Raw genomic sequence first — 24,033 nt, forward strand, 5'->3', positions numbered from 1 at the left:
AAAGTTGCTTGAGCCTGGGAGGTCAAGGCTGCAGCCAACATGTTTTGAGCACTTTTAGTTGTAGCTACTATTCTAAGCACTTCACAGGTATTACTTGATTTAACCTTCAAGGCAACTTGGCAAAAGGTCCTATTATTTTTGCTTGTTTGATTGTTTTACAGATTTGTTCATTTAATAGATATTTACTAAGTACCTTTAAGTGCTAAGTACTATTCTACGCACTGGTTTATATCAGGGAACAAAACAAAAATCCTTGTTCTCATGGAGTTTAGGGTCTAGCAAGGAGCGATAAATAATAAACATAATAGTAAATTTTATAGTGTCAAAAAAGAAAGAAATGAGAAAAATTAAAGATACAGCAGGGTAAGAGGGATTAGGAGTGCAACTAGGGCGTGGGAGAGGAGAAAAAAGTTGCCACTGTAATAAAGTGGTCCAGGTAGGCCTTGCTGAGGGGCTTCATCTGAGCAAAGACTTACTTCCCGGTGAAGAAACAAAGACACAAAAAGGGTAAGTAACTTGCCTATAATCACAACGAATGAATAACTAATACAACAGCCCAAATTCAGACCCAAGTATCTGACACCAATGCTGTGCTCTTCACCATCATATCTGCAAATCATCTGGGGAGCTTGCTTAAAATACAGGTTTTGAGTTGGGGGATGGGGGTCCGATTTCCTTAGTACAGGCGATTCCTATTACACCAAAGTTCAGACCAGTGCTTTTCAAGGTCAATCGGTAATCTCCCAGGAAAAGTCTCCGAGTATATCTTATTTAATACAAGTTGTTATCTTTATGTTATTACTGTAGTTACTGGGTGACTTTTATTGGCTCATTTTGAATGCTAATTCAAGAACCACCTTAACAAACACCAGGTGGGATCCCTGACTTCGTCAGAGGGCAGGAGTATCTGGTTTCGTGGCACTTGTATGCTAAACACGTCTTTTTAAATTCCAATTCAGAAAACTAGGTCTTGGCCAGACGCAAGCAAAAATATTAACAAAGTGTAAGACTTAGCCTGTCTTACAATTTCTCTTTACTTCAGCCACTGGATGTGAAGAATGTTGTTTATAACCACAACCCTTTACAGACTACTGTTTCTCCTCGCTCACCTTCAGTTGTACTTCCTCTTTCGGCAAAACAAGGGTGAATTTCGCACCATTCTTTTCAGTTGAATTCTGCTCAGTAAGGCATGTGAGGTCTATTATGTCTAATTTGTCAACATACTGCAAAGATAAAGGAAGATCACATTACACTATTTCATGGGTAATACACATTAGTTCTAGCAGGAAGCAAAATAAGTGGTATCTTCCTTCCAACTGATTAGTACTTTGTATGATATCCTGGTTTTCCTAATCCCAGAGGACATGTGGAAATGTATTATGTAGTGGTATGCTGAACCTGGCTCACACAGGTTTGCAAAAGCCAATTGTTAAATTTTCAGGAATTTTGCAAGCAGGTTGTGAAACACAGCCATTATTTAAAAAATCGAATTATATAAACATACCAGTAAATAAATTACATTCAAAGCAAAAGTAATTAAAACAAAATTTGTTACATTCTAATTATATTTCTGTATTTTACTGTTCTCTATGTTCTTAAGGTTATTTACATCTTCATTTCTGTATGGTGAAAATACCGTATAATACTGTGCTACTGTGCTTTTCTTCCCAACTACATGTTCAGTGAGGTCACACTGATAGGTTGAAATCAGCCACAGTGGGAGTATTTTACACCATGCAAATTGGTAAACCTTACAAATCAAGCTTGATTTATTATTTTGTTGATGTCCAGGGGCAGCACTTTTTTTCTGCAAAAGGCCAAACAGTACCATACTTCAGGCACACATACAGCCTGTTGTACATTCTTCGTTTTTGTTTTTTTCTTTAGAGACACTTCAAACATGTAAAGACATTCTTAGCTCAAAGACTGAACAAAATCAGGCCATAGGCCAGATTTGGTGCATCATCCAGGTTATTGGCCCCTGGTGTAGGCTTTCAAAAGTAAAGGAAAAATGTTAATATGCAGATGAGATAGGTTTGTTGTGTCTGAATCTGTTTCACTGTAAATAGAACAAGAATTGACAAAATATTCTTCCAGAATTCAAAAACTATTATCTAATTCAGCAAAGAAATAGCTCACATTTATGATTTTAATAAATACATGATGTTTTGACATACATCATTTTACTTTCTTTTTACTCATTAATACAAATGAAAATATTAGACAATATTCATGTCAAATATATTTAATGATAAATTTATTACGGAAAGAGCAGATTTAAATACCATTTAAATCTCCATTTGTCAAATTATGATCGAATTACATTGACAGTTGGTTACCAGTGCAAGAGTTAGGCAAAAATCAAGGAAAGCGTTCTGTGAGAATCAATTGTCTGTATGGACATTACAATAAAGACTATTGTGTATTTTTCTAATTGTGTACTATACATTGTTCATATCAGTAATATTTATAACAAGTTTATGTACATATATATTCATACTTTTTTCCAGAAAGCTATTCAACATTTACTACACACCACTGATTATGGCCAGCTTATTAAGAAATTCCTATCCAAGTATAATAAAAATATTTCTTCTGAGAAACTGGTCAATTTCCACTCTCCATATGCAACCGGCTTGCTTGTAGTAGTAGAAAGAAACACCTGTAGTAAGTATAGTAGGGTTTTTATGATATATATATTTTTACTAAATTAGCCTCATTCTTGAGTTCTTTTTATCTCCTTTCATATTTCTTTCAGTTTCGCCCAATATGACTTCTTTTACTGTATATTTGTAAGTCTTATTTTTCTGAGTAAAGTAGGACATAAAAATAGGTATATAATTTTTTTCCAAAGCTATTTCTATATTGATGAGGTTGAGAGTAAGTTTGAGTTGGCCTAGTTATATTCAATTTAACCATTCCACAATGTATATATACTTTAAAACATCATGTTGTACATGATAAACAATTTTATATGTCAATTTTTTAAATAAATTCAAAAAATATGGAAGGAGAGGTACAAGGGAAGAAAGAATCTAAAATTAAACAGAAATCTTTTTTCTGAGGGATTGTCTAGATCAAGCTCAGTGAGTTTCGCTGCAACAAAGGAGGAAGCAACAGAGGAAGAGGTGGCAGTTAGATACAGTGCAGTAGCCTGATCCATTGATTAGAGGAAAGGAAGTCATATCTTTTTGTTTTTATTTGTATCTTGTGAAGAGGCTTAAAGGTCATCTGTCTAACCTCACTGACATCTGATGGCATCTCTGCCAGGGTATCCTTTCATTAGTCATCCAGTCTGTGTTCAAACATCTCTAACGTGGAACTCATGCCCCCTGAGCACCTCTGCCTACTAGCAAGTTTTTTCTTGTATTAAGCCACAACTTCCCTCCAATTTTCATCCATTGCTCCTAATCTCTTCTTTCTGGAATAACATGAAACAAATTCAGTGACCCTTTCACACGACTTCCTGACAGCCTTTCAAATATTTAAAGGCAGCTTTAAATTCTTCCCTTTTGTAAGACAAAAATCTACACTTCTCACCTTGTCTATCCCAGTGCTTTCTTCTGAGACTATCACTTTAAAAAGTTCCCAAAAGGTCTGTATAGTCCTAACAAAAATTGGTAGATGGGCAATTCTGGGACATTTCATTATAACAATCTCCTCACGGCATGGTGATGAAGAAGGCTGGCTTCAGAGCAAGACCTGGAATGTACCTTGGGTATTACCTATCTGACCTTGTACAATTCTTAATCTTTCAACTTCACTAATCTCATCTAGAAAGCCACAATTAAAATAGCACCCATTCTGCAGAGTTGTGGGAATTAAATTAGGCAATGCATGTAAAATGCCTGAATGCTTACTATGTGCCAGCTACTCTCTCAGATCCTCACATGGACTATCTCATTTAGTTATTTTGAGAACCTGATAAAACGGACTACTATTTTTATTCTAATTTTAGAGATCTGAAGACTGTGTTGGAGATCTTTTGTTTGCTCTTTTAGATTCACTTTTATTCCTTCACCACCCAACACTCTGCATCAGGAGAGAGACCTGTAAGGACAACATCAAGGGGCTCCGTGCCCTTTGAGTTCCTATTGGGTTGGACCACTGCAGAACAGTGGCAGGAGATCAGAAGAGGGAGGGTGGGTATTTATTACCCGACGCAGTTGTTCCCTCAAAGATCATACCCTCCTCACGGCAGTCACCTCCATACAATTCTCACTACTTTCCCACTCTCCTCTCAGTCCTAGGCGTGCTAATGAACACTGTTGTTAGCCTCAGGATTCTGTACTATCTTTGTAATTTTCCTACACCCTGTTTACTGCTTCCTACCAGTTTCCTGTCTGATAACACTGAGACACGGAGAGGTCGGGTAACTGGCCCAAGATTCCGCAGTTAACAGTGGCAGGGGCTAGGACAAACACCCAGGCAGGCTATCCGAAGAGACCAGGCTCTCGATTATTAAGCTTCACTGCCTCTTGCCATGTAGTAAGGGAGCAACAACTGTTAGCTCTCTCACTTACTGTGCATTAGAAAAGGTTAGAATAAAAGCTCTTTTATATTTACTGATATCAGTGGGAAATTGGAATGCACAGAAATCAATTTTGTAAAATGTATTATGGCATTTGAAAACATTCTACATTACACAGGTTATTTTTCTGTCTCTTTCATTAGATGCTGGCTTCTAATAATGATGTTCTAATTATTAGATGGGCTACTATATCCAGATCCAGAATGTTTATATCTAATCAAGTTACTGGCTCGTAAAGTCTCTTATAGTGTTCCAAGGTAGGTAAGCATTTGCCACTAAAATACTATATCTTATTCCTGGAAGAACTGAAACATACAATCAAAATTTGAAATTAATATGAATAAATAAACCTCAGAATCCCTTTATTGTTATTCTCATGTTTAAGCCTTTAGAAGTCCTGCTTTGTGAAATATGTTTTTGTCTTTTCAGAAAAATTAAATAATGGCTTTGCATGCTCTGGAGACCGTTTTGTTCCTTTCCAATTGTAACTGCATGCCACAGCAAGACAAAAAGCGGGAGAAATTGAAGCTATCACTTGGTATTAAGTAAGATATGTGCAGATGTCTTGTCAAAAATTTTCACTTTTTAACTAAGTTTAGTTATCAGAATCAGAAAGAAAAGAATGAAAAGTAAAAAACATGAGTCAATATCTTCTTTGGAATTGCCCAGGAAAATTTACCATCGTTCCTGTCATCACTGGCGGTCCCCACAGATTTAAACTTTATTTTTTGAATTAATTTTACCAGAGCATCTTTATTCTTGGATGGCAGAAAATCCAAAATGAATAATATGCTATGTGACAAGGGTATATTGGGAAACAATGGAATCAGCTGAACATGTTTACTTACTATTGTACTCTTTTTGTCGGTATAAAAGAAAAGTGTAGTTCCTCTCAACTCTGTCCAGTAATGCTCGTACTCCTGTGGGAAAGGAATCATAGGCATTATTCATTAGTGTATATTCAGCTATTTTTCTAATGATACTATCCTTCGTAACTTTCTTAATTGCTTGTGTGATATAAGAAGTCTTCTTTATCCTGGATAATTCTAATTTTTATAGCTTAATTTTACATTTAATTCTTTTCATTTTCTGAGATAGGTTCTGTAGTCTCAATATGTCCCCGAGGCTGGACTCTCCAACTCCTGGGCTCAAGCAATTCTTCTGCCTCAGCTTCCCCTCCAAGTAGCTGGGACTACAGGCATATGCCACCATGCCTAGCTTAACGTTTAATTTCCTTCCTCTCTCCCTCCTTCCTCCCTCCCTCCCCCCTCCCTCCCTCCCTCCCTTCCTTCCTTCCTTCCTTCCTCTCTCTCTCCCTTTCTTTCTTTCTCTTTTCTTTCTTTCTCTTTCTTTCCTTTCTTTTTTTCTTTCTTCTTTCTTTCTTTCTTTCTTTCTTTCTTTCTTTCTTTCTTTCTTTCTTTCTTTTCTTCTCTCTTTTTCTTTTCTTTCTTTTTTCAGAGTCTTGCTCTGTTACTCAGGCTGGAGTGTAGTGGTACAATCATGGCTCACTGCAGCCTTGAACTCTTGGGCTCAAGCAATCCTCCCACTCCAGCCTCCAGAGTAGCTAGGACTACAGGCCCATGCCACCACTTGATTAAATCATTCTCAAATTTATTTTAGTATAACATTTCAGATAAGGATGTACAATCGTGCCACAAAAAGATCTTTTGGTCGATGACAAACCGCCTATATGATAGTGGTCCCATAAGACACAATGGCACTGAAAAATTCCTATCAGCTGTCATAATGTTGTAGTACAATGCATGACTCAGGTGTTTGTGGTGATGCTGGCAAACAAACCTACTGCATTTCCAGTCAAACAAAAATATAGGACATATAATTATGTACAGTAAATAATACTTGTTAATGATTAATAAATGACTATGTTACTGGTTTATGTACTTACTATACTATACTTTTTAATCATTGTTTTAGAGTGTACTACTTCTACTTTGAAAAAACATAACTGTGAAGCAGCCTCAAGCACGTTCTTCAGGAGGCATTCCTACAGAGGGCATTGCTGTCATAGAGATGACAGCTCCATGCATGTTACTACCCCTGAAGGCCATCCACTGGGGCTGGGCATGGTGGCTCACGCCATAATCCCAACACTTTGGGAGGCTGAGGTGGGTGACTCCTTTGAGGCCAGGAGTTCCAGACCAGCCTGAACAATATGGCAAAACCCCGTCTCTACCTAAAAATACAAAAATTAGCCAGGCATTGTGATGTGCACCTGTAATCCCAACTACTCAGGAGGCTGCAGCAGAAGAATCACTTGAACCCAGGATGCAGAGGTTGCAATGAGCCGAGATCATGCAACTGCACTCCAGCCTGGGCAACAGAGCGAGATTCCATCTCACACACACACGCACACACACAAAATGGAATAAGATATGAAGGTGGAAGATAATGATATTTATAATCTTGACCCTGTGTAGGCCTAGGCTAATGTATGTGTTTGTGTCTTAGTTTTAAACAAAAAGCTTAAAAAGTAAAAAAAAAAAAAAGAAGAAGAATTTTAAAAATAGAAAAAGCTTATAGTATAAGGATATAAAGAAAGAAAATATTTTTGCAGAGCTGTGCAATGTGTTTTTGTTTTAAGATAATGTTATTACAAAAGAGTCAAAGAGTTAAAAAAGTTTATAAAGTAAAATAGTTACAGTAAGCTAAGATGAATTTGTTAATGAAAAAGAAAAACATGTTTTATAAACTTAGTGTAGCCTGAGCGTACAGTGTTCATAAAGTCTACAGTAGTATCTGATGATATTCTAGTCCTTCAGATTTACTTACCACTCACTGACTTACCCAGAGAAACTACCAGTCCCGCAAGCTCCATTTATGGTAAGTGCCCTATACAGTTATACCATTTTTTCTTTTATACCATATTTCTACTCTGCTTTTGCTATGTTTAGATATGTTTAGATAAACACTTAACATTGTGTTACAACTGCCTACAGTATTTAATACAATAACATGCTATACAGGTTTGTAGCCAAGAAGCAATAGGCTATATCATACAGCCTAGGTGTTTAATAGGCTATACCATCTATGGTTGCATAAGTATACTCTGTGATGTTCACACAATGATGAAGTCACCTAACAATGCATTTCTGAGAATATATCCCCATTGTTAAGCGACTCATCACTGTAATTTGATTTGTGTTTAAGTAGTTCATTTTCTAACTTTCCTCATTGATTTAAGACTTTTTATGCAATTTCAGTGGAAGCTTACACATGTCAGATGGACCAGTGAAGAGCCCAGCATAGGAAAAGCATATAATATCTACCTTCTAGGACAGATGAAAGAATTTAATGAATTGATACATATAAAGCACTTAGCAGAGTATATGGCTCATAGTTGGGGTTCAATAAATAGTATATATTATTGACAGATCAAGAAAATGTGAGAAATTGATAATTTAACACCATCAGAGCTGAACTTTAAAATCCAAATCTTATTCATGTGGTGAATATTTAATTATTAATACCTTCATATTACTCTGGCTTCTACAGAAATATGACTTTTGAAGTTTAAAATATTTAAATAACCTAGTCAAACTCCCATTTCACTCAAATGAGTTTATTTAAATAAATATGAAGAGTGACTATATTACAAAAGAATGGCAAGTAAGTTTTAAAAATAAAATCCTTTCACATCTAAAGATTTACTTTCATGTGCAGCTTTTCCCAAAAGTGTGTTTTAAAAACTTCCAGTTATTTTAATAAACATGTTAATCATTCCTTCCTTTATGGTTTGATAAGCTGATGTTTTACAACTTACTGAACCATCATGACATATATTGGCGATTAATACAAGAAAGTTATATAAAGAGTTTTCTCTTTTATTGTACATGTGAAGATACTTTGTTTTATGGTATTTTGTGTCTCTTCAATATTAACGTATCCTTTATGTTTTTTAACCAGTAAAATGTTTGTCAACTCTTCAGAATTTATATGCTTATTCTCTCAAATAATGACAACTCTATAACCCAATCTTGCTTTTAATTCTCTGGCTACCAGGAAGCTCAAGATTAAATTCATTATGAACTACAATCACCATTTTTTTCTTACAGTCTTGGTAGAACTCTTTTCTTTCTTTGTCTTCATGGCTAATAACATAATATATCAGTTAGCTTCTCCCATGTAACAAGTCACCCTATAACTTAGTGGACTAAAATAAGCAAATGATTTCTATTTCTCACCATTCTATGGTTGGCTGATGGCCTTTCTGATCTGGGCTTGCTTGGCTATGGCTGAATGGTCTAAGGTGGCCTCACTTACTTGTCTAGGGTCTTAGCTGGGAAGGCAGGAATGACCGGGAAGGCAGGGACAACTGGGGTCTCACTCTATCTGGTCTCTTATCCAGTCAGCTAGCCTAGACTTGACACATGCTGGCAGAAGGATTCCCAGGAACAAGAGAGAGCAAAACCCAGTGCGGAAGCGTATTCTAAGCCTCTGCTTGTGTCACATTTATCAACACATGTCACATAACCCAATCCAGATTCAAAGGCTAGAAGATTATTGTTTGCTGTAAGTTCAATTTTAAAAAATAAAATAAAGGTTAGAGAAATAGATTCAGCCTCTTTGTAGGATGAGCAGAAAAGTCATATTTCAAGAGGGGTACATACAGTAAGACTTGAACAAATTGGTAGTGTGACTGCAGCAGTCAACCTCAGGGGCACATTGGAATTTGGGACAAGGTATCTTTGTTCAAGCTCTGCTGTGTTATCACTCTATCCTCCCCCCAGTTGAGAACTGGTTATAACATGTAATGAACCTACTGATGCCTCTTGGACCAAGAACAAATTACCATAGAAAAGAACAATTCAAAAGGGCATATTATTGAAGGATCAGCCAATAAATGGTCCTCAAAGAAGTAGTTATAAAACTAGGCAAAGAGATTCTCTCTCTTGTCGGAAATCCATATGCCCAATATATACCTGATACGTCTCAGAGTCAAGCAGTTTAATAGGACAAGAAAACACATCTTAATGTCAACCCCATCCAAAGTCTTTTCTTTCCTTCTTTTTATATAGGATGTAAAGTGTTATTGCTATAGCAGTATCCCTTTACCTGTCTTTCTATCACCTTCTTATACTTTCTAATCTATTAATCTACTCTATTTTTATTTTATTTTATTTTTTGATGGAAGTCTCACTCACTCTGTTGCCCAGGCTAGAATGCAGTGACATGATCTTGACTCACTACAACCTGCTCCCCTCTGGGTTCAAGTGATTCTCCTGCCTCAGCCTCCCCAGTAGCTAGGACTACAGGCATGTGCCATCATGCCCAGCTAATTTCTATATTTTTAGTAGAGACGGAGTTTCACCATGTTGGGCAGGCTGGTCTCTAACGCCTGACCTCAGGTGATCTGCCCATTTCAACCTCCCAAAGTGCTGGGATTACAGGCGTGAGCTACCGTGTTCAGCCTACTTTCGAATCTATTCTGCTCAATGCTGCCAGGGTGAATTATTTCCTTTGCAGAGAGTAGAACTGAGTATCTAATAGGTGTGTTTGGGAGGCAGCAAGCTCAGCTCAGCCCCTTCCTGTCTGCTCTCAGCTCAGTCTACCAGGAGAGAGTGAGTGTACTGCTCTGTTCCCTGCCATGTGGCAAAGGGCCTCCAAGAGGTTCAGGCTTGTGGCTCTTAATCCGAATCAGTGACTTGATGTAGCTCAAGGCTACCTAAATCTGGAGTAAAATATTAGCACAGTTTGGACCTTAAATCTAAACTACACATTGATAATTTGTCAATAATAAGAGTAACTAACTGATCTTCATTTGTGTGATTTCTGTGTCTGGCTGGGGGGCAAACTTGGGAGAAGAAAAATTCTAAGAAAAGAGTATATAAAAAATGTAAAAAAGAGGGAAGCGGGCTAGGCGCAGTGGCTCATGCCTGTCATCCCAGCACTTTGGGAGGCCGAGGCGGGCAGATCACCTGAGGTCAGGAGTTGGAGGCCAGCCTGGCCAACATGGTGAAACCCTGTATCTACTAAAAATATGAAAATTAGCCGGAGTGGTGGCGGGCGCCTGTAATTCCAGCTACTCGGGAGGCTGAGACAGGAGAATCTCTTGAACCCGGGAGGTGGAGGTTGCAGTGAGCAGAGATCATGCCACTGCACTCCAGCCTGGCGACAGAGCAAGACTCTGTCTCGAAAAAAAAAAAAAAAAAGCAGTTGGGTTGGGAGGGGGGAAGAGAAGTGGGTGTGACTGCCCATGGAGCTTCTTTTTGAAATTATGAAAATGTTGTGGAATTAGATACTGGTGATGGTTGTGTAAGTTTGTGAATATATCAAAAGACACTGAATAATAATAATTATTCTTGTGTCTCCTATATGAGATTTTACTTTAAGGGACCAAAAATAGGAGTACCCCATAAACACAACCCCACCTCCTGCTATTGCTCCATAGGGTTGTTGAATAATTTAATGGACTAATAATGTATGTATGTAAATCACCTGAGACCTGGGACATAGCAAGTATTTAATGAATGTTAGGCACTTTAAAAAAAGAAAAGAAAAGAAAAAGAAGAGCATTGCCTCAACACTCACACTAATGGCAAGAACTTTGGTTTTTTATTAGCCACATAATACTTCTTCCATGTGGTGATTTGTATGTGTGGGTGTGACAGCAGTATCTAAAAATTTCTAAAATAGATCTTTCAATGGCAATATGTATGAGAAGGAGGAAATATTTTGTAAACCAGAATAATGAAACCCGTTGTCATTCCTATGTAAACTCACCCTTTCATGTTTTCTTAAATAAAGAGATTTAAAAATCCATTGAGAAATCTGGCTTGAGAAGTTGCTAATATATAGTAGCACTATGATCATAGCCATTCTGTAAAAACCATATGGGAGTGACTAGTTTTTTTCACTCTGTTAAAAAATACTTGTACTTTCTCAGATCTGACCTATAATTACATAACAAAACAATTAAAATTTATCTTGCAAGTTGTTTTGTTTCTTTGCTTATCAGACCAACTCTTTTTAAGGCTTCCCCATCCTGCATTAATGGTAAGCCTCTGCAATGAAAGGAGTAAATCAAGGCTCTCCTGTTTTTTGGAGCTGGGAAGCAGGTAAGGAAGAGTGCAAGAGGAGATGGGAATGTAGAGAAATGCATATTGTTCCGAGAACTTTATCATCTGTGTAGTTTGTTTGTTTGTTTTGAGATGGAGTTTCCTGTCACCCAGGGTGGAATGCAGTGGTGATTCCGATCTCTGCTCACGGAAACCTCCACCTCCAAGGTTGAAGCCATTCTACCACCTCAGCCTCCCAAGTAGCTGGGATTACAGGCACATGCCACCATGCCTGGCAAATTTTTGTATTTTTAGTAGAGACAGGGTTTCACCATGTTGGCCAGGCTGGTCTCGAACTCCTGACCTCAAGTGATCTGCCCGCCTCAGCCTCCCAAAGTGTCATTTGTGTAATTTTACTAAAGTATGGCTTCTAAGATCTAGTCCAACTCCAGGATTGTGTGATACCTGGAGGAAAACAATACAAGAGAAAACCCTGAAGTCAAAGCCTACCACTCTGTTCATCTTCCTAATCAGCCTCGTAAGTACAGTATTACCCTGCCATAAGGTATAAAAACTAGTATTACCGATAGCCAGTAAAAGTTTATTGAATTCCCTCTGTATGTACATGCAGACCTCCATTGTACTACTGAGAAAAATTATAGAGGTGTTCAGTCTCAAAAGAATGAATTTGGTAAAGTTAAATAGGGAAAAATGGGAGTTTTACAGGTAAGCAAACGTATATACTTGTGGAAAGGATTAAGGATTTATTAAATGGAGGGAAAAGCAAGTATAAAGGCACTGAGTTGAAAGCAAAGGCAGCCCTGGAAGAAAAGTAAGGTTACAAATAGCATTAGACCCTGTGAACTGCAACCATACCTGCAAACCTAAGGACAGACCAAACTTGTATTCAGTATGCAGATTCTTACAGGTCACAGTCTTGATTTCATTTCTGATAAGATGTAATAAATACACATATAATCTGAGTCATTTATAAATATCAATCTCAACAACATCTAGAGAAATACTTAAAAATTAAAAAAATTAATTTGGAAGGACATATCTTTGGAATGAAGCACAAATTTCTTTTTTTTTTTTAACAATCGTTTGTGTGAAATCACTGATGTAAGAAAAGAGGCTGAAATAAGACTTCTGAATTTATCACTAGCTTAACTAGGAAACCTACAATCAAATGGAATTAGAACTTGAGTTTGAGAAGCAGCATAGTCAAGTGCATCACAATGAAATCCAAACTAGCCTCCTTAATGGAAGAGGAACCTTGAATAACCTCTGTGGCCAGAACTCACTCATTTGTTTATTTGGAGTTGCTTGTTTTAGAGAGACAGGGTCTCGCTCTGTTGCTCAGGCTGGGGTGCAGTGATGCAATCATAGCTCACTGCAGCCTTGAACTCCTGGGTTCAAGTGATCCTCCCACTTCAGCCTCCCAAGTAGCTGGGAATACAGGGTGTGCTACCACGCCTGGCTAATTTTTTGATTTTGTAGAAATGGGGTTTCGCTATGTTGCCTAGGCTGATCTCCAACTCCTGGCCTCAAGCAATCCTCCTGCCTTGGCCTCCATAAGTGCTGGGATTACAGGCATGAGCCAGCATGCCCCACCTACTCACTCATTTGTGAAGTGAATAAAATAATTGCTACCCACTCTGATCCTTACTGTAAGGATCAGAGTGACAGAACACTAAGAGCCTAGAGTGGTATCCATTATATGTTATACCTCAAAAGGTTGTATTCATTATTATATAGTCCACTTAGTCACTGGAGCAACCTATTCAGCTATGCAAGAGAGTAATTATTCTTTTTAGAAAGGAGAGAACAGATTTAAAAATGTGAAGGAATCGCCCAAATTCTAGAATTGGACTGATACTTTTATCTCTTGACTCCCCAGTGCTCTTTTCTCATTAATATAACTAGCAAAAATGAATTAACTAGCAAAAATGAATTAACTAGCAAAAATGAATTAACTAGCAAAAATGAATTAACTAGCAAAAATGAATTACAATGCAAGCTCCAGTTCAGTTTCTCTTCCCCTCTTCCCAATAAAAAGCTTTATTCTTTCTTTTTTTGTGAGCAAGTAAAGTACATTTACCTAAGGAAGAATATTGTATAGTGGTCTCCAAAATGGGATGCATAAATTCCAAAGGTGTGCAAGAGGATCCATTGGGAGAGAAAATTTTAGAATATTTAATTATATTTTATTTCATCTTTCTCAATTCATGTTTTATATATCAAATAATTTACTTGGAGTAATACTACGGGAATATATATATCTATAATTTCCAAATGAATTAATATTCTTTTGTTTGTTTGTTTTTGAGATGGAGTCTCGCTGTCTCCCAGGCTGGAGTGCAGTGGCGCGATCTCGGCTCACTGCAAGCTCCACCTCCCGGGTTCCCGCCATTCTCCTGCCTCAGCCTCTCTGAGTAGCTGGGACTACAGGCGCCCGCCACCACGCCCAGCTAATTTTTTTGTATTTTTAATAGAGGCGGGGTTTCACCATGTTGACCAGGATGGTCTCCATTTCCTGACGTCGTGATCCGCCCACCTCGGCCTCCCAGAGTGCTGGGATTACAGGCGTGAGCCACCGCGCCTGGCCCACCCAAACTCTCTCTTATTTTCAAACGGTCCCAAAAAAATGAGAAATTTTCCCATTTGTAAGAACTGCGATGCCAATGGTATCCCACTGTGGCATTTAATAGCTTTGATGATAAATACATCTTCCTGTTTAATCCAGAATCCTAGTGCTGTGGCTTAAATAAATCTTCCCACATTATCTTTTCCATAAAGATTATGTGTTTTTCATGGGTTCTTGACCTCAGATTTAGAAACCTTCTAGAATTGCATGCAAAATGGTATACGTTGATACATTTTCCTGGGGAAAAGCTCTTTAAATACTTAAAAGTGCCCCACAAAAAATGGCTAAGAAGCACCTCTCAGAATTTAATGCCTTTATAGACCAGGTTACTTTTCAGTTATATTTTTTCTAGTTTAAATGTTCTGAATGACTTTGGCAGAGACCCAACTTTACATTCTGCAGAGCCTCTCAACTTCCTCCAGCCAATCAGCTCCAAAGATTACTTGGCTATATACCTTTGGCTTACCTTCTGTTCAAAGATTCTCTGGCACTTTGCTGCCAATTGCTTGGAAATTCCACTTATTTTCCTTAGATTTTTCTCATAGCTTCTGTTTTCAAGTACTCTAATTATCACCATGCTCACTCTCCTTGGAGTCATATTACTTGCAGACCTCAAACTAATTTTAGTACATGAATAAGAGTCTGATAAGTGATGAAAGGGTAAGAGAATGAATCTAACCTTTAGTGTGAGCCAGGTGTTTTACATATGCTATCCCTTTAATCCCTGAAACCACCACATAAGTAGGTATTATTGTCATCCTCTTGCTCTCTTCTCCCTGACATACAAGTAAAAGGTACTTTGTGGCCTAACTCAGTGGCCCATGCCTGTAATTCTAGCACATTGGGAGGCCAAGGTGGGCAGGTTGCTTGAGCCCAGGAGTTTGAGACCAACCTGAACAACGTGATGAAACCCTGTCTCTATAAACAATACAAACATTAGCCGGGTGTGGTATGTGCTTGTAGTCCCAGCTACTCAGGAGGCTGAGGCAGGAGAATCACTGGAGCCAGGGATGTCAAGGCTGCATGAGTAGTGACTGCACCATTGCATTCCAGCTTGGGCAACAGAGGAGACACTGTCACACACACACACACACACACACACACACACACACACACACGATACTTTAAATTCAAATAGAAACACAAGTTAATTTCATTGGAAATATTTATGCCTATAGTTATTCATTCTGCTTCAAAGAATGCTTTCTAAGAGAAGGTAAAGAGTAGAAATTCGGTAAGGAAGACATCATTCCTACTATATTAAGCCTCTTGAAAATAAAATCTTTGTGTTTTTTTCATATTCTCCAGAAATAAGAGTGATGCTTGGTGCATAGGAGGCACACAATAAATGTTGAGTGAATAAATTGATTGAACACCTACTATATCCCAGAATATACCTTAGGAGGCAAGTAGCAAGTAGTATACTCTCTATCTTATAGTCGAAGAAAAGTCTCAAGGAGATTGAGTAACTTGCACAAGATCACAAGCTGTAAGTGGCAGAACCATCAGATAAAGACGCTCTAAAATTCTTATTCTTCCTGCGAACCATACCAATGACACGTCTTCTTTAAGCATTTAAAAAAAACTGCTATCATAAACAGTTATTACAAATATCTTGGAAAACATTCAGTGAACAACCAGATTTAAATTACTAATTAGAATTTTTTTTTCTCAACTTCCCTTTCCTGACAAAGTGTGACTATGTGGCTTACCTGTGGTGACAAGATTGAATTTACATTAAAAGCATATAGGATCAATCTAAAAATATTCTAATATAACTGAAAGATAATTATTTATGCATGTTTAACATCCATAACAGAATACAAATTACCATGTCTTTACTCTCAAACAGTAAATGATCTGATTACATATGTAAGAAATGTGAGTATGCTATTATAGATTTTTCATATATATAATTTTTCCACAAGTATTCATAAATCCTCAGAAAATATATGTTAGCATCATTAAACATTTCTGATGGAATTTCTGAAAACCTTAAAATTTTTCTAGTTTTAGTCAGTATACAATTTCATAAAATTTGACCTAAGTTAATGATTTTTTTCTTTAATAACAGGCAATTTTGGGCTTATTTCTCTAATTAATTTCAAATCATCCATAATTACTCTTTTAAAAGTAATGATTTTAACTAACTATAAGTTTTAATTATTACATTTAAAAATACAGAATGCTTCATGGATTTTCTTAGAGCAAAGGTATTTATGTAGCTTATTGTACTTATTACCCACAGTAGTACCCCCAAAATTAAAAGTCACTATCTTGAATAGTATTTTAAAACACATAACTATATATAATGTTAAACAGTATGAACTTTGTCATTTTAACAATTTTTACAAAAGCCATTTTTAATAATTTGTTCATTATAAACTTCAAATGACTGAGAACAGGAGCAGGTTTAATTTCAATCATGATATTGTTTTATCTTAATGGCACATGTCATCATTAAAGCATAGCAATAAATTGTGGAGAAAATACAAGAAACATTTTATCTCCCAAGCCAAAATCTTCTGTGATATTTAAATGAATTCTTTGGAAATTTAGCTTATTGAATTTTTTATATTAGTGTCTTAATATTACAACCTGTGTTATTATACATATTATATATATATATGTATACATACAGGTTTAAGCCAGACATTGTATTTAAATTATGAAAAATTGGGATCATTTTTCTGAGCTCAAAGAAGAGAAGATGATTTAATTTCAACAGAAACAAGGAGGTCTTAACACATCACATCACCATGAAATAAATATTAAATTAAAACAGAAGTTTTAGGTTTAACATTATCATCTATAGACTCACCCGGTATCCTGACCTCTTGACTAATAAAAAACCTTCAAAGTACAAAGGTAGAGCAGTAATCTTTAACCTTTCCTGAAAGATCCTGCGAGGGGCTGGTTTTGGGGGCTTCTTAGCCATCATACCGCTCTCTTTGGTGTGTGGTTTGGTTTCTCGTCTCAAACAAAATGAAATCTTCCTTGTGTGAGAGGAAAAGGCAACTGTTCAAAGAGGAAGTCCCAAATTGCTTTTTAACCACCAACAGGACACACACACACACGCACACACACGCACGCACACACACACACTTTTTTTTCCATTACTTTTTGTGAGGTAAGAAAGAACAGGTGTAGACTGACTTTTAGAGGGCAATGTCTGGGTAATCTACATGTGCTTAGATTTAAAGCAGCAAAATAAACAGAAGATTAACATCACCAAAAGATGAAAGAAACAGGTGCAGAGATTGTGAACTTTTGGGAGATATCGAGAACACAGTTATTCTTTCTATCTTTGTTTTTTGTTTATTGCTGTCCATTTTTATTTGCAGAAGACGTGACTTGAATAAACTCTGCTTCATTAAAAATTACTTCATAGAATAATTTTATTAGTACTACTTCTGTTGGTTAAATATTTCAGGGCCAAGTTTTGTGTAAATAAAAAAAATAGTTCTATCTCATGCCCATTTGATTCTTCACTAAATATAAACCACAGTTATGGGAACATGGAATATGGATTTTTTTCTTTCTTCTTTTTTTTTTTTGCCAGTAGGTATTCCGAGTACATGAGTTCCCAATGAATATTTAGTGTTATGTTTTGAATGTGTCCTCCAAAATTTATGTGTTAGAAACTTAATCCCCAATGCAACAGTGTTTAGAAATGGGACCTTTAGAAGGTGATTAAGTCATGAGGCATCTGCCCTCATGAATGAATTAATGAATTAATGCTGTGGGAGTGGGTTTCTTTCTCATTTTTCAGAGGCAGGGTCTTGCTCTGTTGCCCAGGCTGAAATACACTGGTGCAATCACAGCTCACTGCAGCCTTGACCTCTCAGGCTCAAACAATCCTCACACATCAGCCTCCCAAGTAGCTGGGACTACAAGGCACGTGCCATCACTCCTAGCTAACTTCTTCATTTTTTGTGTAGACAGTATCTCCCTATGTTGCCCAGGTTGGTCTCGAACTCTTGGGCTCAAGCGATTCTCCTGCTGTGGCCTCCCAAAGTGCTGTGATTACAGGTATGAGCCATTGCACCTGGCCTGGAAGTGGGTTTTTTATAAAATCAAGTTTGGCACTTTCTCGCCTGCTATCACCCTCTCTTGCTCTTCTATCATCTGCCATGGAATGATGCCGCATGAAGGTCCTCATCAGGTGCTGGCCGTGTTCCTTGACTTCCAGCCTCCAGAACCATGAGCCAAATACATTTCTGTTCATTATAAATTACCAGTCTGTGGCATTCTGTTACAGCAACACAAAGGAGTCTAAGATATTTGGCAAGAAAATATCTGGCAGAGAAAGCTGTAAGTTTTCAAACTTTTATTTTGTTATTTTGTGCTTTCTGAGCTGCAGACCATTGATACTATGATTCATGGATGGAGTTCCCACAGTTATCTAGTGAGATTTGTAAAGCTATACTGGGGCCAAAGTGCACTCAATGGTTGCACGTAGGAAATGGTCCTTAAGAGATTGGATTTGGCCTAGCACAGTGCAGGAAATGATGGGAGAAAAGAATATTAGAAGGAATTTTGATTTGTCTTACAGGGGTCCTAAGAATTTCTACAATTGCCTATTTCACACTCAGTATTTCAGAACTACTCTAGATTTAGAACAGCATGGGCCCAGTGAGACCAGCCTATTACTAGAAATCAAAGCAAGCCAGGAGTCTTCAGTCTGATTCTCCTTTCCTAACGGAGAGACTGCATGGCTTTCTCCACCAGTATGGGTCCCACTGATCCTGCAGCTGTAGATATGGGATGCCAAATTGTCTACAAAGTGAGGTGGAACAATACAGACTGATTATCAGTAAGTTAGATCAGAGTGTTCAGATGTATTATCAAAATGAAAACAGCTCGAGACAGAAATAGGGAGTTGAAGATCCAAAATTACTGCTTTGCTTTTGTAAGTTTAGACCTGCTTCTTGCTACCCAGCCTTCAAATAATAAAATATAAGTCCAAATGAATTTTTTGAGACAAAAACCATAACTACTTTTAGTTTCAGTATACTAAGAAAGTGACTTGAATAACAGGAAAACCTCCTGATGAATATATGACCTAATCCACTTTCTTGGCAGCTGTTAGTTGTTGTAATACAGGGGGGAAGTGAAAGGAGGGATTAAGAATTGGAAAATGAAAAGAAGAAGCAAGGATAAAGAAAGATAGAATGCTCCTAGTTTCCACTCTTTTTCTTCTTTGATTCATTTGAAATTCAACCTAATCAAGATAGTCCCCTACTGAAAAGACTTTAAGGGATTCTCATTGCTTTTGAGATTCCTTTTTAAAATTTTTTTATTGAACACTAAATATTTATTGAATACCAACGATGGGCTCAAGCATGGCACATTGGTCCTTCATAGCAGGGCCCTTTTAAATAACTCCTCAAAATACCCTTCGTTCTGGTAATTTCATTTAGTCTCAGTTGCCTGAATACCCTATGATCTTCCCTATCTCCTCATACCTTTTCAGTCACTGTACTCTGCTTAGATGCCCCTCCTTCCTTTTTTTATATGGTAATGTCCTACTCGTCCTTCAAGACCCAGGCTGAATCTATCCTTAATTCTGAAGATTTCCTAATTTCCTGAAACTTTCTTCAGCCCCACAGAAAGAAAGTTATTACTCTTATTTCTGCTTTCCCAAAGCACTTTGCACGATTTCTTTCTTATAGTATTTGTTCTGTTGTAGTTATTTGTATACATTCAGTATCAACAAGAAACAGTTTTTCCAAAGGAAAGATTATGTTGAAGTAGGGGTTGGTTATAAGTAGATTGCAATATCATTTATTTACTGAATAGCTTCCAGCTAAAAAATATGATTCTAGTTTGGAGAATTATTAGCTTCCATTGTGACAGGAGTTTCCTTTTTCCTGATATATGTGACCATTGGTTGACATATGATTCTTGTGTTGCCTTGTAGAACAATCACGTTCCTATTAAACTATTGGAGCCCAACATTACAGCCATCAGTAGCATCTGTGTCACAGAAGATTGTTACAGATCAGGTTTTATGGCAAATATAACTTAACAACTTTGGGTGAAGTATAAGATTTAACTCATATAAACCAAAATCTCAGTGCTGTATTGACTCCTCTATGTTATAAGGTCATCTGAGTAAAAATCCACATTTTTTACAATAATTGAGGAGCTCTAAAATACTTTTCTATCCATTTATTAGTATTGAATCAATCAAATCAACCAACCCTGCTCCAGTACTTCCACATTTCTGACCTTTGTTTTACTTAATACTTATTGATGATTTATTGCCATATGCATTATAATTTGCGGTAGTATATTTCGAAGATATTTTAATTGAATACATTTATTTTTACAACTCATACCTGAAGAATACAGCTTTAATTTTAGCCACTGTGTGAAATACTCATAGCTTATCAATGGCTGGTATGAATCCAATACAATCTTTATTATGAGTAAATTTTTTATTACTGTTGATAGAGTTAAGCCACATTTTCTTTTTCTTTTCTTTTCTTTTTTTGAGACTGAGTCTTGCTATGTCACCCTGACTGGAGTGCAGTGGCATGATCTCAGCTCATTGCCACCTCTGCCTCCCAGGTTCATGCCATTCTCCTGCCTCAGCCTCCTGAGTAGCTGGGACTACAGGTGCTCACCACCACACCTGGCTAATTTTTTGTATTTTTAGTAGATACGAGTTTTCACCATGTTGGTCAGGCTGGTCTCGAACTCCTTACCTTAAATGATCCGTCCGCCTTGGTCTCCCAAAGCACTGGGATTTACAGGCATTAGCCACCGCACCCGGACAAGCAGCATTTTCAGTGGAGAAAATGCACATTGTAATACCACAACTCCAGAGATTATCAGACATACAATATGGAGGGAGTTTCCTACACCTTTGCCTGAGAATTACTGATATGGTGAGCCATTTTTACTCAGAAAATGTTTCCCTTAAGTCTTTTGAAACAGAAAAAAAAAGGTGGGCCATCATTGTTACAGAAGTGATATTAGTACCTCTGTCAGAACAGTTTAATTTGCTAACCCTTATAAGTTTCAGTACAAAGAGTTGCATCTGGGATGATAAAAGCTTTTCCTAGTTATGTATTTTCAAACTATTTTTATAGTGGAAAATATCACTTTTGTTACTGAGAAGTAGTTTTTGGATGCCAGGTAGATACAGGACACTGGTTTTCATACTAGGTAACTCACAGAATAATGGTAGCTTTAATAGAAACTAGAAATTCAGAGTGGGGAGATAGTTTGGGTGGTAGAGGGATAATGAATTCAGTTTTAACCATTTCAAACTCAATGTATACAAAGGTTAAGTCTATGTTTTCTGTTTTATTTCTCATCCTTCATGCCTTCCTTAGGGAATAAGGTGGATTGGTGCTTACCATCATTCCAAAACCTTCTAGTGTGCTTTTCTTTATTGCAGAGGCTAAAAAGATAAAATCTACATTTCTCAGTCTTCTTTGCAGCTAAGATTGAAAAACATTCAACATGATTGGCAAGGCAGAAGGGAGGCAGGGTTCATTCTTATGCTGCCTTTGTTTTTGTTTGTTTGTTTGTTTTTTAAACTTCATTGAGAGGGGGTCTGGCTATGTTGCCCAGGCTGGTCTCAAACTCCTGGGCTTAAGCGATCATCCTGCCTCAGCCTTCTGAGTAGCTGGAATTAACAGATGTGAGCCACTGCACCAGGCAACCTTTGGCTTTTCTAACCAATAAAAAGGCATGTATGGCCTGTAGGCATCTAATTTTTCTGTGGCAATGTTATCAGAAGTCCCAATATCTGATCACTAGCTTCATGGGTGTTGACAGTCAAGTCACAGACATCAGTTTGCTTGTGCATATCATTTCAGGTAAGGTGTGGCTCTGGAGCCAGAAGCAATAAGGAGGCTTTCTGCTCATGAGAGGATCTTTTTTTTTTTTTTTTTGAGACAGAGTCTAGCTGTGTCCTCCAGGCTGGAGTACAGTGGCACCATCTTGGCTCACTGTAACCTCCGCCTCCCGAGTTCAAGCGAGTCTCATGCCTCAGCCACCTGAGTAGCTGGGATTACAGTAGTGTGCCACCACTACTGTATAAGTATAGAATAAGCTACCATTATTCTGTGAGTTACCTAGTATGAAAACCAGTGTCCTGTATCTACCTGGCATCCAAAAACTACTCCTCAGTAACAAAAGTGATATTTTCCACTACAAAAATAGTTTGAAAATACATAATAGGAAAAGCTCTTATCATCCCAGATGCAACTCTTTGTACTGAAAATTATAAGGGTTAGCAAATTAAACTGTTCTGACAGAGCTACTAATATCACTTCTGTAACAATGATGGCCTTGCTAATTTTTGTATTTTTAGTAGAGATGGGGTTTCACCATATTGGCCAGGCTGGTCTCCAACTCCTGGCCTCAAGAAATTTGCCTATCTCAGCCTCCCAAAGTGCTGGAATTAAACATGAGCCGCCATACCCAGACTCATTGGAGAATTCTTATTGGTGGTGACTGACAGAGCAGGAGCACCATCATCTCAAATGCTGCCACTTTAAGTTCCAGCTCCCTTTTTGGCCTCATGCATTTCTAGGAAATCACTTCTCTTCTAACTACAATCAGCCAGAAAGAGCAGAGAGTAAAACAGATAAGACAGCTTGGGCACAGAGGGAGGTGGGGGGAAAGTCTCTTGGGTAACTGCCAAACTTCACCCTCATACAATGGGCCCCAGTAAAACAGTGGGCCTTAATAAGCACATTCCTTTCCCTTCAGGTGCACTAAGATAGGGAAGCTAAAAGCAGACTTGGGCGAGTATGCCTGCAGCGCAGAAAGATGTATGGCAACAGACACACAGGTCTTCCTCCCAGATAAGCACAGCAAAGAGACACAGAAGCAGTACAAGCCTCTGATAAACTCTCCCACCCTGAATCCTTAAAAACTCTTAGTCTGTAAGAGAGTCTGCCTCTGACCTAACTTGGCCAGAAGCCCCCTTGGGTTTTCTCTGAAATAAACCTGTCTTTTACTGTCAAGCCACTTTTTGTGTTTCTTTCCACTTTCTTTAATTCTTATAGTGATTTCCATAACGTGGCAGCTTTATAATTGTGGTGGCTTCCTGATTGCAGGATGTCAGTATGATCTTGGAGACATAAGCATTAATGTCAGCTTCCTAGTTTTTCTATTTGTTTTGTAACTGCAGAAACGTAGCTGCCTCTTAATGGCTTAGTTCTTCAATGTGCATTTGGGAATTATTCCTGAAAGTCCAAAATACACTGTTTCTTCATCCTCTCAAAAATTTTATGAGCTGTTAAATGCAGGTAGCAGATCCCTTTTTGCCAAAACTAGCCATCACAAATTGTTCTTTTTTTTTTTTTTTTTGAGACAGAATCTCGCTCTGTCGCCTCGTCTGGAGTGCAGTGGTGTGATCTCGGCTCACTGCAGCCTCCGTCTCCTGGGTTCAAGCAATTCTCCTGCCTCAGCCTCTCGAGTAGCTGGGATTACAGGCATGTGCCACCATGCCCAGCTAATTGTTTTTGTATTTTTAGTAGAGATGGCGTTTCTCCACGTTGGTCAGGCTGGTCTCAAACTCCGGACCTCAGGTGATCCGCCCGCCTCAGCCTCCCAAAGTGCTGGTATTACAGGCGTGAGCCACTGCGCCTGGCTACAAATTTTCTTTTATGTAATTGAACCCTGATTATACCACGGTTCCCCATTGTCTATAGGATAAGTGAAAAGTTATCCTGACATTGAAGTTGCCCCATGATCTAGTTCCATTCTGTCAACATGAACACTTTTAAAATTTTTATTTTTAGTTTAAGAGAAGGAGTCTTGCTCTATTGCCTAGGGAGAGTGCCATGGGGCAAGCAATCTTCCCACCCCAG

At 37.8% G+C, this 24,033-nt stretch overlaps 1 protein-coding gene across 7 annotated transcripts in view; it reads right to left on the reverse strand.

Moving 5' to 3' along the window:
• Window positions 1–24,033, reverse strand: part of STAP1 (signal transducing adaptor family member 1) — a 60,688-nt gene that overhangs the window by 31,114 nt on the left and 5,541 nt on the right. For 4 of the 7 annotated variants that reach the window (XR_010114079.1, XM_063611210.1, XM_055297458.2 and 1 more), the window contains exons 1-3: window positions 17,016–17,239; window positions 5,380–5,451; window positions 1,110–1,223 (exon numbers count right to left, since the gene is read on the reverse strand). Coding sequence is in view for 6 of the 7 variants with exons in the window: in XM_063611210.1 (XP_063467280.1) it covers window positions 1,110–1,223; window positions 5,380–5,451; window positions 17,016–17,135 (306 nt within the window). In the remaining variant the exon portion in view is untranslated. Of the gene's footprint in view, window positions 1–1,109; window positions 1,224–5,379; window positions 5,452–17,015; window positions 17,274–24,033 lie in introns of those variants that run through there. The other 3 variants (XM_055297459.2, XM_063611209.1, XM_055297457.2) reach the window with 2 other exon arrangements.

This window comes from Symphalangus syndactylus, chromosome 10, assembly GCF_028878055.3.
Source record: "Symphalangus syndactylus isolate Jambi chromosome 10, NHGRI_mSymSyn1-v2.1_pri, whole genome shotgun sequence".
Classification (NCBI taxonomy): Eukaryota; Metazoa; Chordata; class Mammalia; order Primates; family Hylobatidae; genus Symphalangus; species Symphalangus syndactylus.